Below are 16,374 nucleotides of genomic sequence, written 5' to 3' on the forward strand. Positions count from 1 at the left end.
ACTGCTCGACCGGTCACCGGCGTAACGGCCCATCCAAAGAGGACAGAGCGCACAGCGGGAGCAGAGCTGGGTCCCAGCGGAAGCACGGCAGACGACACGTTCTCGCGAGCAGCGCAGAGCCTTCCGGGAAGCGATCGTTTATGCCCAGAGAAACAAGAGTTGCCGCGTCCTCGGGTGACCCTGAAATTAGCCCCGCACGATCTCCACCGAGGCGCATTACGTAATGGGCGCTGGCCTGGTCACAACTAGCCCGGAACAACGGAGTCGCACGACGTGCAGACGACGACACGGCGAGCGTGCGTGCACGCACCGCAGTTCGCTTCCACCGCACGACAACGTGGTGACGCGGCCCCCGGCCAGCTTGCCTTTTGACAAACACGGCCGCCGGTTTGAAAATCGCTGCCACGCGCTCGCATCGCTCCTTCGAGAGTAGAAGCCCGTGTACGCGCGAAGACAGGACTCGCAAGAACGAAAAAAAAAGTTTGCTCTACAATGCGTCCAAACGTGTCAAATGCTCAAGGCACAGGTAGCGTGTTCTGGGCGCTCTTATCGAGACATCCTGGCAGCTTCCGAAAGGTGCCGCGTGCGAAACAATGCCAGCCGTGAACACTTGGGACAAGAACGAGCTCGCCGTGCCACTGCTTCCTGCACATGCACGATAGGAGGTGCACACGGCTTACGCAACAGCGACGCCGGCAAGTTGTCGACAAACCTCCGAAACAGAGGGCGCGTGAGCCACTACAGCCGGGAGAACGCCAAGATGAATCGCAGCCACCCGTGGACCGCTGGAAATGCCGACCCTCCACGCTTCAGGTAGCTTGGACATAGCAGTGCCGTTCAAGTCTCCCTCGGCTTCCACTCGCGATTGTGGACCCCTCTTGGCACCTGCCAACTCTTGTTCCGGGGAGCCTGCTCGCGTGCGCGAGTGGGCAGACAGCGACGCCCCACGCTTCGGCCTCTGTTGGCGTGCTTCGGTGGTGGTGGTGGTGGATCGCGCCGAGCCGGAGCAGAAGGAAGTGGTCGAAACACTACCACCCCCGACGATCACTTGTCCTGGCCGCGACGGGCGCGTGGTCTCGCGTTTCTTTTTAAAAGATCACGTGGCGGAGCGGAATCCAAGCACATAAGGACGAACTAGGGTTTTTCGCCTCGCGGGCCACATAAGGCACCGCCGCCATTCGGTGATGGCCCACAACAGACAGCGGCGCAGAAGGCGGAGCCGAGACAAAGGAAAGGGGCCGGACACAGCGACCAGGCATCGGCTCGGAAGCAAAAACGAGCACCACGCAGCTGTCCGAGCCGGCCGAGAAGAGCACCGGATGTCCGAGGGGCCGGAGAGAGAAAGAGCAGGGCGACGCCGCGAGCAACGCCCTCCCCTGCGCTCATCTGGTCAACAGCCCGGCGGAACAAGGGCCCGCAGCAGGCGGACACATACAGCGTCTAATTCCGCCGTGCGCAGAGCAGCGGCACAAGGAGGGGGCGCATTAACATCTCCGCGTGGGGTGTCACTGAACTCCCCCTGCTGGCGTCCCGTTTGTGGCGAAGCGCCGCTCGACGAGCACGCGCGGGAAGTTGGCAATTAGCCTTCGGGAAGAGAAGACAGTGAACGCTGATTAGGCACACTGCGGGGACGCCTCGCGCGGGGCACGCCACCCATCCGATCAGACAAAATGGCCCAAGCTCAGCCCTACGCCTGGGTGCACGCATTGTGGGCACGACGAAGAGAAAAGGCGACTTTGAGCAGTTTGAGAGAACTAGTCTGTGGCAACTCACCCAGCTCCATCCCAGCCACAAATGACGAACCGGAAACAGAACAAAACGCGAGAACAATTTTAGACGTTTCAAGTTTCGCGTTACAGAGGCGCAGTATGGGCGCGGGTGACGTATGATGCCTCAGCACTAAAGACACGCTTATCAGCGCGGTGATTTCCGGTCAGCGTCGCAGCAATGCGGCCGAAACGGCCGCAAATCGCTCACACATTGAAGAAGCGCCGGAAAGTGGCTGGGCAGCACAGCTGACTGGCGAAAGCGAGCTGGAAGAAGATTCCAGCAGCATGCTTATGCGCAAACACACAAGGTCGCTTTTCCGGAATCGGCCTTCCCGTGTGAGGCTCACGAGATGAAGGCGCCGCTTTGGCTCTACAGCTGAAACGGAAGACCCTGGGCGACAGTCGCTAACCGTTGCCTGTAGCTGTCAAACTTGGCCACATCGCCTGACAGACGCCGTGCGCGCCGGCAAGGGAGAGAAGCCGACGTCACCACGACGGCGCTCGACGCGCGCGACACGCATTCCGGGCCTCCCACATCACCCGCGGTAGCAGCAATTACGGGCGCAGAAACATCCACCAAGGCCGTCAGCTGCCGCCGCGCGACGAGCTCTGCATGGCGTCGCCCGTTCACCACACGAGAGGCAGCTGAGGGGCTGGCGGGAGTACGGATCCGCACGCGCGCTAATCGTGAACCAGCTGCGCGTCATCCGGGTCGACAATGGCGGCTTCACACGTGCGACGACGCGCCGCAGCCCGACTCCGGCCCGTGGCTCCAGAGGTCGGCCCCCGAACGTCGCAGTGCTTCGATTCCCACGTTCTCTCGCACACCGATCCCGCGAGCAGTGCGCTCCCAACGGAAAAAGGAGGCCGGTGCGGAGCAACATGTGCTGCACCGAGCCGCGCTTCTCAGCCCACTTGAGGGAACAGCGACCGAACAATGCCTCTTCTCCGCGTTCGCTGCTTTAAAGGGCTTCCCAATATGCGTGCACGCCAGCAACACAACTGTACGAGTACACACGCACACCTGAGCGCTGCTTCTCACGCCGCGTTCCGAATGCAACACGGGCGGCGCCCGATGGCAGCCCCCCCCCCCCTGTTGAAAGCGAACTCCACGGCACGGCAATCCGCTAAGCAGTGTCGGGGCTAGCGTAATGCGGCCGCCCTCGGGGGAAACTGGCCAGGCCAGCTTTGGAAAGGACGAGCTGCGCTTCATCGTTCGGAAGCTGCACTTGGAAAAAGGGACGCTCCGAGCTCACAACGTCGGGTCACGCGATTCGCGACGGCTGCCGTGCGAACAGCCGGTGAGCAGTGCGTGACTCAGCGCCGCAATAGGTGCGCTCAATAAGGGCGACGTCAGCCCCCAGGTGCTGCTCAATTTCGATCGCTACGCACACGCGGGAACAGTGGCAGCAGGCCCATTCGGCACTCGCGCTGGAAGTGCGAGCGTGTGTGCCGGAGGCAATGCTTGCAACACGCTCGCTTCGAACGGAGGCAAGCACGAACGGAGTGACCACGCCGCAGCGTGCAACGAACGCCCGCACCCAGATAAGAGAGCGGCTGAAATACTGCGACACTCGAGTTCACCCCCACGATGTCTCCCGCCGTGGGGTTGGCTTTCCCTCATGACGCGCACGCTCGCACAAAAGTCAGGAGGTCACCCGGTGAGGGAGTTTCCGTTCCGTCGGAACAGCGCGCAGCAGCGCGCTTGTAGCACCGAAAAAGGGCCCGAGAAAGTTGGGCTAAAGTTCTCAGCCAACCAATGTGTATGTACCTCAAGCCCTAGTCTGCGATCACGACGGCCCACACAAGGAACAGCGGACGTCTTGCCGTCCCCCCGACTACGCTACAAAATGCGCGCACCAACTACCTATGCAGCCCGCCAACATTCAAAGCGGCAGTAGCGACTGCGGGCCAGTGCACGTGGCCGCCTTGAGAGAGGACACAGCGTCGTGCTTTGTCGCCCCCTCGCCAGAGCACTCGTCTTTGCGTTTCCGTTCAGAACCCATGGCAGCAACAAGACGGATGCCGCTGCCATAGAGTTTCTCACAGTACACAATAGAGGAATCTGGCGCTAGCGTCTATGCGGCTCACATCAAGGCAGTCTGATCATGCGCTCGCCTTAGTTTCATCATTGGCTCGGATTAAAACGCTTTAGGGGCCGCACAATCGAACACAGTGCCACAAAAAAACGCAAAGAATGGTGTGTTACTATATAAGTGGAAAATAAAACAGGCTGTTTTAAAGCTAAGGAAAAAAGGAAGTAAGTCGCATTTTTACAGGCACGGTTGTACCTACTATTCGGCAGGTCAAGCTGGTATTAACCACAATGTTAATATTTTGGGGGAAGCTCATTAGAGACCCATTTTATTAATTTTACCATTATTGCAGATAAGCTGTTTCAAGAGTTTGGAAAGCCTTTTGAGCGTGCCCATAAAAACGTCGTCTTCGTGGTGAACCGGTGCACCGACCATCAGCTACAGTTTAACAAATCTTCTTACTGAGCGAGTTGGTTCATACTTGAAGTAAAAAAGAAAACGTGGCGTTAAAAAGTCGCGGACGGAGAGAAGATAGGACAGGCGCCCGTATCAGTCTTGTCTTCGTCGAAGTAGGTTTTGTTTCTTTTTTTTCCCTCAGCTACAAGTTTTGCGGCGGTATATTACCAGCTCAGTCACACGTTCCTTCACTCCGGCATGACCAACGTCAGGTACACTGCCTGCTGTTACACCGGACACGGCTACCACAGAACACGAAGATTTAGGCTTCCCCGTAGCTCGTAGATGTGTTAATGCACAGTGAAGGAAGGAAATCCCAAAAACCTCCTAACAATACAATTGTCATGTCAAGCCCAAGCCAAAAAGGGGGGTCTTCCCATAACCCCCCACGACGACATGGCTTCTCAAGTGCAGTTTCCTCGCTAGTATACCTACTAAGAAACTATGGCCGCTGCCCTCCGCAAACCCTCCCCCATCTCTACTAAGCGAGGGGATGCCTGTTTCGGGGCTGAGGTCGGGTCATTCGAAAGAATACACGCGCATCTCAAATCGAGCGGAAGCTGCACATCAAGCGTACAGTGTCGCCGTGACCCACGATGAGGTCACCGAGCCAGCACAACGTGGAAAGCAACGTTGGTGGAAAGGAGGTCGGCAAGAGCGGAAGACGGCTCGTTGAGTGGGCACATCGAGAAAGCGGGTAATACTGTGTTTAGGAAGCACGGGCGATGGTGAGCCGAGCGTGCTCTTTCTTGGTCGCGCAATCCCCCACCACACACGCCCTTGGGCGGCGCTTGAGCAACTCTGCTGCAGGGAGGGCTGTTGGCGAGTAAGCCAGGTAGCGCGCGGAATGCGGGGCCGGAATCTCAGCGGGAGAGGCGAACACGTGCCGCCGAGGTCGCCGCCTACACCTCGACGTGGGGATGGCAGCTGCCTCCGACGGCACGTGCGGCGCCAAAAAAGAACTCCCCAACGCGCCCCTCCGAAATGCAGGAGCACTCCCGTCGAGAACCCTCCGTACAAATTGCGCATTTCGTGGGCGGTCGATGTAACCCACTCCAATCTCCGAGTTCGACACATCCGGGCTCGAAGTGACACTCGGTGGCCCTTTGACGAAAAACAAAGACGCCCCGTAGGAAAGGCAGGAGAGCAGCGCAGGGCATTCCCTCCCCCACGGAATAAGCTCCTCTCTCGAGCACCGCACAGACGCAGTGCAGCACGGGCCCTGCGCGGCAGGGCGTGCTGCTGCTGTTATTCCTGGCCGCATCAGAAGCCCCCCCCCCGACAGAGAAGACGACGCCGCCGGGGGGCGGGCGCCAGTCCCGGAACTCTGGCGGTCATTCAAAAATTGCCCCCCCACCCTAGCGACAGCGGCGAACTCGAAGCGGGAACGCCGCAGCGCCAGGGTCGATCCCCGAAGCTTCACACAACGCCCAGACGGCGCTTTCTTCTCCCCGCTCATCGCTGAGGGGCGGGCGCGTTGCGTGCGCGGCCCAGTTCCCGGCAGCGATTACGCCGACGAAGTGCGCACCAACACGGAGGTGGCCCCAGACGGCTCCCCCATCTCCGGCGAAATAAAACCACGGCAGGCATTCGCTTTTCATCCGCTCCATGTCCAAGAAAGGTGAGAACCGTGCCAAGAAATGGCTTCGTGCCCGAGGCGAACGAATTCGCTGCGCTCTAAACATAACGGACGCAGAAGAATCAACCAGGGCGCTCTTAGCACAGCCCGAAAACTCGGGAAAGTACCACGAAGGCAGCTCGGACAGTCGCAATCGTGGAAGAACTGGCGCAACCTTGGCCCCAGACAGGACATTTTTAAATGGACCGAGAATGAACGTGGCAATATGCGGCGGCCGCATTTGCATTTCAAACCCGACCAACGGTAGTCGGGGCGCCAGGAGAACACGGCCGATAAGAATCTCGCGTCCACAACCGGCGGAAAGCTAAACTGTGACGTAACTGCATTTTCTCGGAAAGAGAGAGAAAAAAAGACAAATGTCGCAGCGAATCTGAACCACGATCTGCGCGTTGCCGCGCGCCCATGCCGCGCGCCCACCTCAAAGGCCGATTTCCCACGGTAGCGCCGAGGACGCGACAGCGGAGGAGGCCGGTCATGGGAACCCGCAGTTCTCGCCTCGTTCGCTCGTAAACATGCCACCGGAAATCGGACGATGCCGTGGCCGGCAAAGGAGAAAAGCGCGCATTTCCGCCCCACCCGGAGGCGCCCATCAAGGACAGTGAACTCCGGCGTGGAGAGAAGACAACGAACGCGACAAAGCGGAATATGCGCCGACACGGCACCCCGCACTGCACAACACACCGCCTACCGCGCAGCTTTCGTGTGCAATGCGAAACTCCGTTGCAGAACACGCGACAAGCCAGGGTGGAAATGGTCACCTCGCCGACAACGAAATCGGCGCACTGTTTCTGCGGCCACAAATGAAACAGACCTTGAAGCGAACTGTATGTAGTGGGAACCAAAGCGGCGATCGTCTCCCTCCTTGTCTAGGACACACGACCGCCGGACAGCGCAAAAATGGACAATGGACACCGCATGTCTGGAGGGGGCATTCCGGAAGTTTGATCGGGGGGAGAAGTCAGGGATGCGAGTGAATGAACAATACTCGGGCCCATTAATGCTTGCCGACAACATTAATCTTGGCCCAGTTGGGAGAAGACCCACAAATATAAGCAGGCGCTGACGGTACTGATCAACCAATCCGATGGGGCTGAGAAAGGATCCCGACAGCAACGTGACAACAGACCATCATGACCGCAGCCCAATCCACGCATTTGCGATATAACGAAAAATGGACGCAACGTAGTTTTTTTTTTTTTTTTTTGTTGTTGTAATTAAAATCCCCGCAGCGCCTCACTCGTCGTGGGCATGCATTTCGACAGCGAGGCTCGTCGTGCGCTTCGACAACACAGACGGAGTAGACAAGACAGACCAGCCCGTTCAACCCAAATTCGTCCACATCAACAAATGCAGCCTAACACAAGGCGACCGAACTCTGTACCGCAGGCGGCGCCACGAGTCCGCCGTCAAAACAATGGGCAGTCGACGACCGCGCGGAGTGCATCAGCCAGCCGGTGAAAGCTAGATTAGAGGCGGAGAGGGGTGAACACGAGCAGCCGGCGGGGCAGCGACCACTACGGGAGGGGTTTCTTTTTTTTCTTGCACTTGAAAAGAAGCAGACTCACAGGCACTGACGTCCACTGTGGGGTGCATTCCAAACGCCGAGCGTCCGCTGCTGCCGGACGGGAACACAGCACCACCATCTGCCGAAGACGGCGCCGCGGCGCGCCCGCACGAGCGTCGTCTGCTACGACGAGACTGGCGGCGACGGCGACGACGACACGTTCGCAGAGCGGGGGCACCGTTCACCTCCCTTGGCGTTACGCACGGGGAGACGCCTCCTCGCCCGTCTTGGCTTCCTCCGAGCAGGGATGGGAAAGAGCTCACCTGTCTTCGGTCCCCCGAAGCCCCCGCTGCTCCGCAGGGGAGGAGGAGGAGGAGGAGGGGCAGGCGAGCGGATCGGCGAGAAGCGAAAGCGAAAACGGCCCTGCCCGAACACATTGGGTCAACCGCGTGTTCTTTGTTGCTGCATTTCTTCGTCTCCGCGCTTTCGAGAGTTTCACAAGCGCACTCCGTGGGAGCGCCGCGCGGCTCACTCGTCGACCTTTTTCTCGCTGGGGGCGAAAACGTGACGGTTCGGATCCCGAGCGGGGCTGAGCTGCTGCGGAACATTGCCCTCCCCCAAGGAGCAGGGGCGAGCCGAGGGGAACCTTACCGCCGAGCAAAGAATGGCAACAACGCCGGCCAGGGGAAACGAGCAGGTGTTCCAGGGGGCCGATTCATTCACGCGTTCCCCGCAAAAGCGCCCTTGCCACATCAGTGCAGCAGCCCCGCGAGTTTCTTCGCATTTCTCCCCCACGTTTCATTCTCCGTCGGCACGGTTGTCGGTGCGCTACGCAACCGAAATGAAATGACAAATGAAAAGGGACCAGCGAAAACGACAAAGGTGCACCTCTGCACCTGCCCCTTTCGATATAAAAGGAGGAGGCGAATATTTCATTCCCGCACCAGTGTAGTAGCGCATCAAAGTTGTGAGCTCCGCAGCTGTAGCAACTGCCTTCGCGTTCGCATGTCCACAGCGACGCCCAAAGGCGTCCTTCAGGCGGGAATAAGCCTCCCACCCCCCTTGTGACCTGGCAGCGCCGCGAACTGCAAGCGTACAAGAACACAACACCGGGCTTCTTTTTGTGCCTCGTTACGCCAATGTTCCTCTGCAAAAAGAGAGCGGGAAAGGAGAGAGAGCGGGCGTTTAGCGATGGCAACCCCGAGCTTGAGGTTAAGAACAAAGCTAGGCGAGACACGTGCGGAGAACGGGTCCGGCAGCGGTCAGAGAACGCGCCCAGAAACGCGTCGTTCTCCGCACGCGTCTCTCGCCCTTCACCTGCCGCACGCTAATCGGCATGTGGCAAGAAAAACAAGGCCCCCTCCCTGGCTCTTGTTTTTTTTTTCTTTCCGAGAACGGAAGAGAACTGATCTTCGTAGCCCTTCGCAGTGTCGCGAATAAGGTGACGGACAGCTACTCCTTTCCTCTTCCCAGCAGCTCCTGATGGCACTTTCCGGGTATGCCAGACATCGGACGCCGGGCCCGAGTCGATTCTCGAGGGCATTCGCCACCGGGCCCCCTTCCGGAACCACTGGTGCGCACTTGCAATGCCGTAAGAAAACTACGCCTCCCGCAACTACTGGCCTCGCTGTCGACATCCCCTCTCGTCACTCTCTGTGTCGTCGCCCTTGCACGGCGTGGAGTGGTACGGGCCGTGAAAGGAACGCCCCGGCCGATTTACAATCGAAACAGCCGAGACGAAAATGGGGGAAAATGCGCACACACATCGCAGGCCCGGAGGGAACCGCAAAGGCAACAGGCTTCTTAAAGCGCGGCGCATACAAAGGGGCGAAGCGCAAGCATGTCGTCATTCCCTGCAGTGCGCGAGGGGAAAAAATGGCTGTGGCTTAACTCAGTTATGTCTGGGTGTGCGTAGCGATAGGTTCGGTTAATGTTATTCTTTAGCTTGGCTCTCTGTACGGTTACGACGATTCTCGAGGCGTGCGGCTCGTTCTTCCTCCGTGTCCATGGCTCGCTGCCTCCTCTTGGTTTCGTTCCGACGACGAAGCCTGGCTTCTTTCAGTCGCTCCGACTCGCTTTCCATATCTGACGACGAATCCCACGGAGCCGCCTCTTCTACACGCCTCGAGCGCTGCCTGTAAGGGCGCCACTGAAATGCCCGTTTCAAAAGTAGCCTCGGCAGACTCTGCCCGCTCCCCACTGTCGCCGCTGCTTTTGCTGCGTGTTCACGGCTGAGATTTACCGTTTGTACGCCTTGGAAATACATATTTATGCGGAGCAGCCCCTCTATTAGCAAATGCGGTGTATTTACGAGAGTAAATGTTATTACGCGATCGTAGTGTGGTACATTCGGTCTGTATAAGCGCCGGGTGTGTGTCACGCTAGGCCGGTGCCACGAAACCGGCATGCGTGGAGCTGATTATGCTTGCCAATATCATACCTCGGATATTGATCACTGCCTTGGACAAGCCAATTTGGCATAAATTTCACTAACATTCTACGAAAAAAGTACGATGGACAATACAAAATTATACTCTGAAACCAGCACACGACAAAAAAATTTAATGGGAGGTCGTCTTGTGCCGAGGTGAGCACTCGCAAATGTTAATATATCCTCCGCGAGCAGCGCGAAACGAGCTCCGAGAAGTCCGCGTCAGCGACTAAGCGCTTCTTCGAAACATCATCATATGGCACAGGGAGACTGCAGAATCTAGAACAAACTGAAAGCAGCGGGCTCAGACGTTACACTTTTCCTGCGACCCCTTTTATCGCTTGTGAACTGCCCTGTACACTTCAAAAATGCGTCCTCCGAGTGATCAGACGGTCACTGAAGTCGAAAAACAAAAGGAAAGCGATCGCGCAGCTTGTGTTACTAAAAACGCTCATTTCTTGAGTTCGCTCCGCATTTGTACACAACGATCGTTCAGCAGAGACGGGCGCTTATCTGTGCTTGCAACTGATCCCATCGTGCACGGCGGCCGCACGCTCGGATTGCACACGCAAAAGGTGTGCAGGCGCGCTCACTGCAGCAGCCAGCGCGGCAAGGTGCGCGTCCCATCGGTTCGTTTCCTGCTTCGTTTCTCCCTTCACGGGGATTTCTTGCACCCGCGTGAAAGTTCACGGGCCGAACCATTCGCGCGGTGCACGCGGACCGTACCCGCACAAGTCGTGACGCTTTCACTGGCTTGCACACATCCACGAAAAAGAAAGAAAGTGGGGCATCCAAGCAGTTCTTGTCTAGGTTGAAAACGCCTGGCTGGAGGCCTCGCGTTTTCATAGGGCTCCGATCTCTCGCCGCTGCTGGAACGTTCCTGCCGGTGAATTTCGCTGCTCCCCGCTCGCTCACCGGGCTGCGTTCTTTCCCTCCCTCCACCTGCAGACATGATCCGCGGAGTGCTGGCGTCACTTTCCATCTCTCGTTCGTGCCATGAAACCTCCTCGCCACGCCCCCTCTCCTCCCCGCCACCATTTCTCGACACGGACATTTCCCGGCTATAGGGGGACCGCACTGGGAGAGAGCAACGTTTACGCTGGGAGTGGATATGTGTGCGGGGTATGCATACAGTGGCCAAAGGTAAACAGCTTCGCTATAAAAAGAAATAAAAAAAAAGGCAAACGCGCACAACGAAAAGAGCTACCGTCAGCAGCCACCGCGCGGTTAGTCACCAGGGCTGGCGCGCGTCTGCGCGGATTCCCAGCGCTGAGTCGCACACGGACTATCCCCCCGCTGAATCACGCCGGCTGACGAAAAACCTGACCGAGCGGGACGATCTCAGTGCGCCAACATCCAAAGAGCTCGCAACGGCGGCAGGACACACATATGGGATGCAATGCTGACGTTATGAGTTGGGGTCCTTGTTACAACAGCCCAGATGCTTCCCTCGGTTTGTTTGCCCACGGCGACTTGCAGCGAATCGCAATTATCGAGTTTTCGCTAAACACATGCGCACTTGACGCATCCCCCCGTGGCTTGGTCCAGTTTTTCTGAGACGCCTGAAAGTTGGAGAGGACTCCTCATGTATGGCGACAAAACAACCTCCGCCGCTTCATAGGAGCAAAAAAAAAAAAATCCTGTTCCCGCCGTATCACGCGTTAACTTGCGCGTCTATTATTCCGCCCCAGTATCATGCACCCGCCATCTATATGTGCGTCGCCCTTTTTTTCTCTCCTCACTACAGTTTGTACAGTTGATTGTTGACTGATTGATTGATTGATTGATTGTAGGGTTTAACGCGCCGACGCAACGCAGGCGATGAGGCGCGCCGTAGTGGAGGGCTCCGGATTAATTTTGACCACCTGGTCATCTTTAAAGGACGTAGAAATTTAGACATACGGGCGTTTTTTGCTTCTCACCTATATCAGAAAAGCGGCCGCCCCGGCCGGGAATCGAACCCGCGTCCTTTGGCTCAGCAGCACGAGTCACGACACCTTAGCCACTGAGCCACCACAGCGGGTCCATAGTTTGTTTCGCATCCTTCGCAGATATGAGATATTCCCCTTCGAGAGGGGAAAGGCGCAACCTCTTCACGGAACGTTAGTCCGCGCATCTAAAAAGAGGGGAAAAAAATATCGCCCAGCGTGTTGGATGCGGCGGAAACCGAGAAAAAAAAAACAGTCGAACAGACAAAAAACAAGACCGCCATTCGTATTGGAAGACGCGGGGCGCAAAACATTTTCCGTGAAGCGAAATGGGCGTGGGCGTGGAGGCCTTCCCACCTTTCACATTTTGCGCACCATTACAGAACTGCGGGGAAGCGCACTTGCAGGGGTGCTTCGCGATGCCGCAAACGACGCTGAAAAATCGTGGCCCCCCACGGCTGCAGCACCCTCCTCGACATCTTCGCGAGATACTGCCTCTGTTCCCCGGGCGGCCACCGGATCACGGTCGCTCTGCTAGCAAACCTCAGCGAAAAATCTGTTCAGGAGCTTACGACTTCATTATAACGCAATCCGGGATGGCGCCCCGATTCCGCACGAATGGAAAACACCAATTGTGCACCCCATTCCCAAACCTGCAGGTAAAGAGCGAAACACGGACAATTTGCGGCCTATTTCCCATGGAAAAGATAGTCTGCACGCGTCTCTCTACTTACATCGAAAAACAGGGTCTCTTCTCTCCAACCATGTTTTGTTTTCGTGCACACCTGTCAACCCAAGACGTTCTCCTCCAGCTCAAACGGGAGGTGATCGACCCTCCTCACGGAGAGCATGGGGACAGAACCATCCTAACACCAGACTTGAAAGGTGCATTCGACAATGTGAAGCCCAGCAAAATTCTTAGTAACCTAAATTCCACGAATTGCGGGCACAAAAACTTTATATTCAGGATTTTCTTCAGGGAATGAAGGCATAGATACAAATCGATGACACAAACAGCCATAACAAAACAATATGCCACCCGTAAAGGCGTGTATTATGTAGGCGCAGCGGGACCAACATCGGAGGGCATCTGTACGGTTGCGGTCCTGCACGAGGGAACACAGGTGGATAGACTATCGGTGAAAACGAGTAAAATTGAGTTTGCTGAAGAGACGGCTATAGCACTGGCCGCAACTCTGACGCAACGTACATAATGTGACTCACAACAGGCTTGCCCGCCAAAATTTCGCCAGGGGTCGGGTAGCACTCCCAGCTAGAGAAATTCAAATGTTAATCCAGAAATACCCGACACCATAAAACAACCTGGCCACCAGGGAGTGGAGGGGAACGAGGCTGCACACACAGCCGCCCGAACGTCTCTCCCCCGGAGTTCCTCTGACTTCCCAGGCTCTGACCGTACGCCCACACCCTACCCGCTAACCCCACTCCCTGAGGTCACAACACACCTGCGCCTCGGTAGGCAGGCGTTCCCGGTGCCCGCCAAGGGCCTGGATAGAACTGAGGAGCGCCATCTTCGCCAGCTGCAGACGGGCTCATTCTACAGCTCCGCAATGATCAAACACATCAACCGGTCCTCCTCGGGTTCGTGTAACTTCTGCGGTCAGTGGGTAGATACATAACATATGGTTTGGGCCTGCCAATATAATCCAGGGATAAGGACCAAAGTGAAGACAACGAGGGAGGGCTGGGAGGCGGCCCTATCCGGCTGCGCTCGGACCTGCAGTTTCAGCGGGCTCTCGTCCAGCGGGCACGGGCGGCGTCCTCGACCAATGGGATCCCGGACTGAGGAACACCACCCATGCTAGAGAGGCGTAACAGCCTCTCCCCCCCTTTAACTCCACCCTGCACTTGAATAACGCTTTTCCTCCCCCTGTGCACCAGCCGAATAGATCCGCAAGGTCGAACGACGGGGCTTTCGGGGCACAGCCGAGTGGCGCTGACACCAGAAAACGGCAGTTCCCGGCAGGCCAGGTCGCGGGCGTTGATCGCATTACTACGCACATGCCAGCGCCAACAGAACGTCTCTGAGAGAGACGAGAGACCGCTCGTTCGGTGGTGGCACGGACCAAGCCTCTGCTGGGATCGGGGCTGTAGGCGCGCCAAGAAAGGCACACGGGCTAACCGCCGGGGAAATTCCCACTGGGGCGGAGAGCTCGTGAGCGCGGAAGCGCAGTTTATGGCACGGCACGCGGAGCAAAACAACACTCCCCGTGCAAGATATTGCACGAGCGGGTAGTGCGCACCGCCACCGGAGGGCCACACTGACGGGCAGGCAGCACAGCCGTCATCCAGCGGCCGTTGCACGGGAGCGCGAAACCGCTGCGAGTGTGCTTGCTTCGGACAAAAGCAGCACGCCGCCCGACCGACCGACCAGGACTGCGACGCTTGTCAGGTAAAACCAACCCCGCCGACGGCTTAGATCCAAAGCGCCGGCAGTGCGGCCTCGCCCAACGTTCCGCTGTGGCGTCGAGCGGAGTTCAGCGCGGAAACAAAGTTTAAGGTTTGAGCAAAAGTAAAGATAAAAGTAAAAGTAAAAGTAAAAGTAGGAGGAGGGAGGAGAACAACGGCCTGCAGTGCGGGGCGGTGGCGACGCGTGACCTGTCGCAGGAAGAGGAGCCGGCAGAGGAGGGAAACTGGAGCCCGCCCGAGACCGGCGACGGGCCGCGCAGGTCACCCCTGCTGCTGCTGCGCCTCAGCGCAAGCCGGACTGTTTCGCCAAATGTGCGGACATCTGATAAACACAGCCGCGGAGCGAAAAAACTCGCAGGGCAGCTTTCCGGCATAGTACAAAACGCGCGTTGTGCGCTCCGGGGCACGCACCACGTGGCCGTGCACACGTTTCCGCACTCTCATCGGGGGAGCTACTGTCCCCGTCTTCTTCATTTGGATCCCAGCTAAGCGCCAGCAGCCGGCCCGTCCTCCAAGAGCCTCGCAGGAGCGCCACCATTGGGCAAGACTACAGGCCCCCAAAAGGCTGCTGCCGGGGACAACCCCTTGGAAGCCTCAACGGCCGGCTGGTATTGCATCGCACGTTTCGAAGCCCCGTTGTATGTGCTGCCCGGGGGGATACGGGAAAGGCTCCAGGACAGACAACGGTGACTTGAGACTCGGTTTCACACAAGCCGGTCGCCGCTGCCCAAGCTACGCACTGCGGCCTGTCAGACATACCGGTGGGGCGAGAAATGGACAACTCGAAGAAAGCAACAGAAACCAACCAGGTACGGGCCCTTCCGAAACCAGAAACAAAACCGCGTCAGGCATCCCACGCGGGGAAGCATCTGTCGCCGACTGTGGAGACACTGACGGCAATTTATTTCTCCCTGCAAGAGTACGAACTGCCACTGGTGGGCGCAGGCTTTAATTTGGGCCGGGATGGGCAGGGGTGCGAAATAAAAGAGTCGGAAAATGCAGAGCTCGGAATCTGACGTACGTGCGAACACATCTTTAGGTTTGGGCCACGTCCGCTTTTTCTTGTCTTCCAGAGACGCAGGAGGAGAAGGAGGCAAAAATAAAGGTTGATCCTTCTTTCGTAGGAATCGGTAAAACAAGAAAGTGAAATGTGCTTTCACAGAAGCAGTTGAATGTTTATTGTGCATCGATACGAACTTGCACATCACTATGCCTCGTCGGTATGGCACCGTTAGACGCATCAACATTAGACACTGGTTTACATGCGCCGGAAGCATTGCGTAAATCCGACTAAACCCCTGGCGCTCGCTAACCATGCTGACGAAACCGAACGGGTTGTCAACGAATCGTTTCGTGAAGTCACGGTCCGCAACAGCGAAAAGAGCATGATTTGCGGCCCGGCAGCAGCCTTGTGGGTGTGCTTGGCTAGCGACGACCTGGTGGCGTAGGCGGCAGACGCTTGCGTTGCGACGAGCTCAGCTTGTGGAACGCTAGAGGCAGAGTGCGTAGCTCGGTTCGCAGAGTTAGGCGAACGCAAACACAGCAGCTCAAGCTGCTATCCGCTGCCCTATCGAAGCTCATTAGCGTCATGAAGCACTACTTCGCGTCACCTCTCCTAGACGGCAGCACCATCTGAATGGAGAAATTAGAGGGAAGGACATAAGGCGCGTTCGTACAGCCTTGCGGGTCTGACTTCATGGCCCAGTTGGCAGAGCGTTTCACACCTCCCGTTACGGTCAGAGTGATGGTGGGTTCGAATCTATAGCGCCGCGCGTGAAGGGAATTTTTTTCTGGTGATGTCATTTCCGTGACGGATACAACGTCGGTGAGGTTCGCGCACCCAGACATAAAACACTTTCGTGTTAAAAAAAGTGGAAAAGGTGCGAGCCTCCTTCGGCAAAACCCTTGGTCTTCCTGCAGACGCGAGTGGTGTGTCGAATGAAGACTGATAAGACGAGAATGGATGTAAGCAGGGGACTCGGGATCTCTGGAACTGCCGACGCGATGCGCGGGCCGTGACGCGCGAGCCGTACTTAAAAGAACAGGAAGCAGAGACGTTTCCTTCCCGACGTGCCCACCACTCCCACAGGGCACGCCGAATTCAGCGGACTCGGAGTCGCCACGGAAACCCTCCGACGAAGTTCCCTTTTCCGCCGGCCGATGATCACGCGGCGCCAACAA

At 57.4% G+C, this 16,374-nt stretch overlaps 1 protein-coding gene across 2 annotated transcripts in view; it reads right to left on the reverse strand.

Moving 5' to 3' along the window:
* The window catches only part of Step (cytohesin steppke), a 49,236-nt gene that overhangs the window by 19,906 nt on the left and 12,956 nt on the right, over nt 1-16,374 (reverse strand). Inside the window, exon 1 of one of the 2 annotated variants that reach the window (XM_077669767.1) lies at nt 7,466-7,611. The exons of the other annotated variant lie outside the window; for it this stretch is intronic. Coding sequence (XP_077525893.1) covers nt 7,466-7,493 — 28 coding nt within the window. The 5' untranslated portion in view covers nt 7,494-7,611. Of the gene's footprint in view, nt 1-7,465; nt 7,612-16,374 lie in introns of those variants that run through there. 2 annotated transcript variants of the gene reach the window in all.

The sequence above is a fragment of the Haemaphysalis longicornis genome, unplaced genomic scaffold (genome assembly GCF_048455015.1).
Source record: "Haemaphysalis longicornis isolate Haplotype H1 unplaced genomic scaffold, Haemaphysalis longicornis Haplotype H1 scaffold_5, whole genome shotgun sequence".
Taxonomy (NCBI): Eukaryota; Metazoa; Arthropoda; class Arachnida; order Ixodida; family Ixodidae; genus Haemaphysalis; species Haemaphysalis longicornis.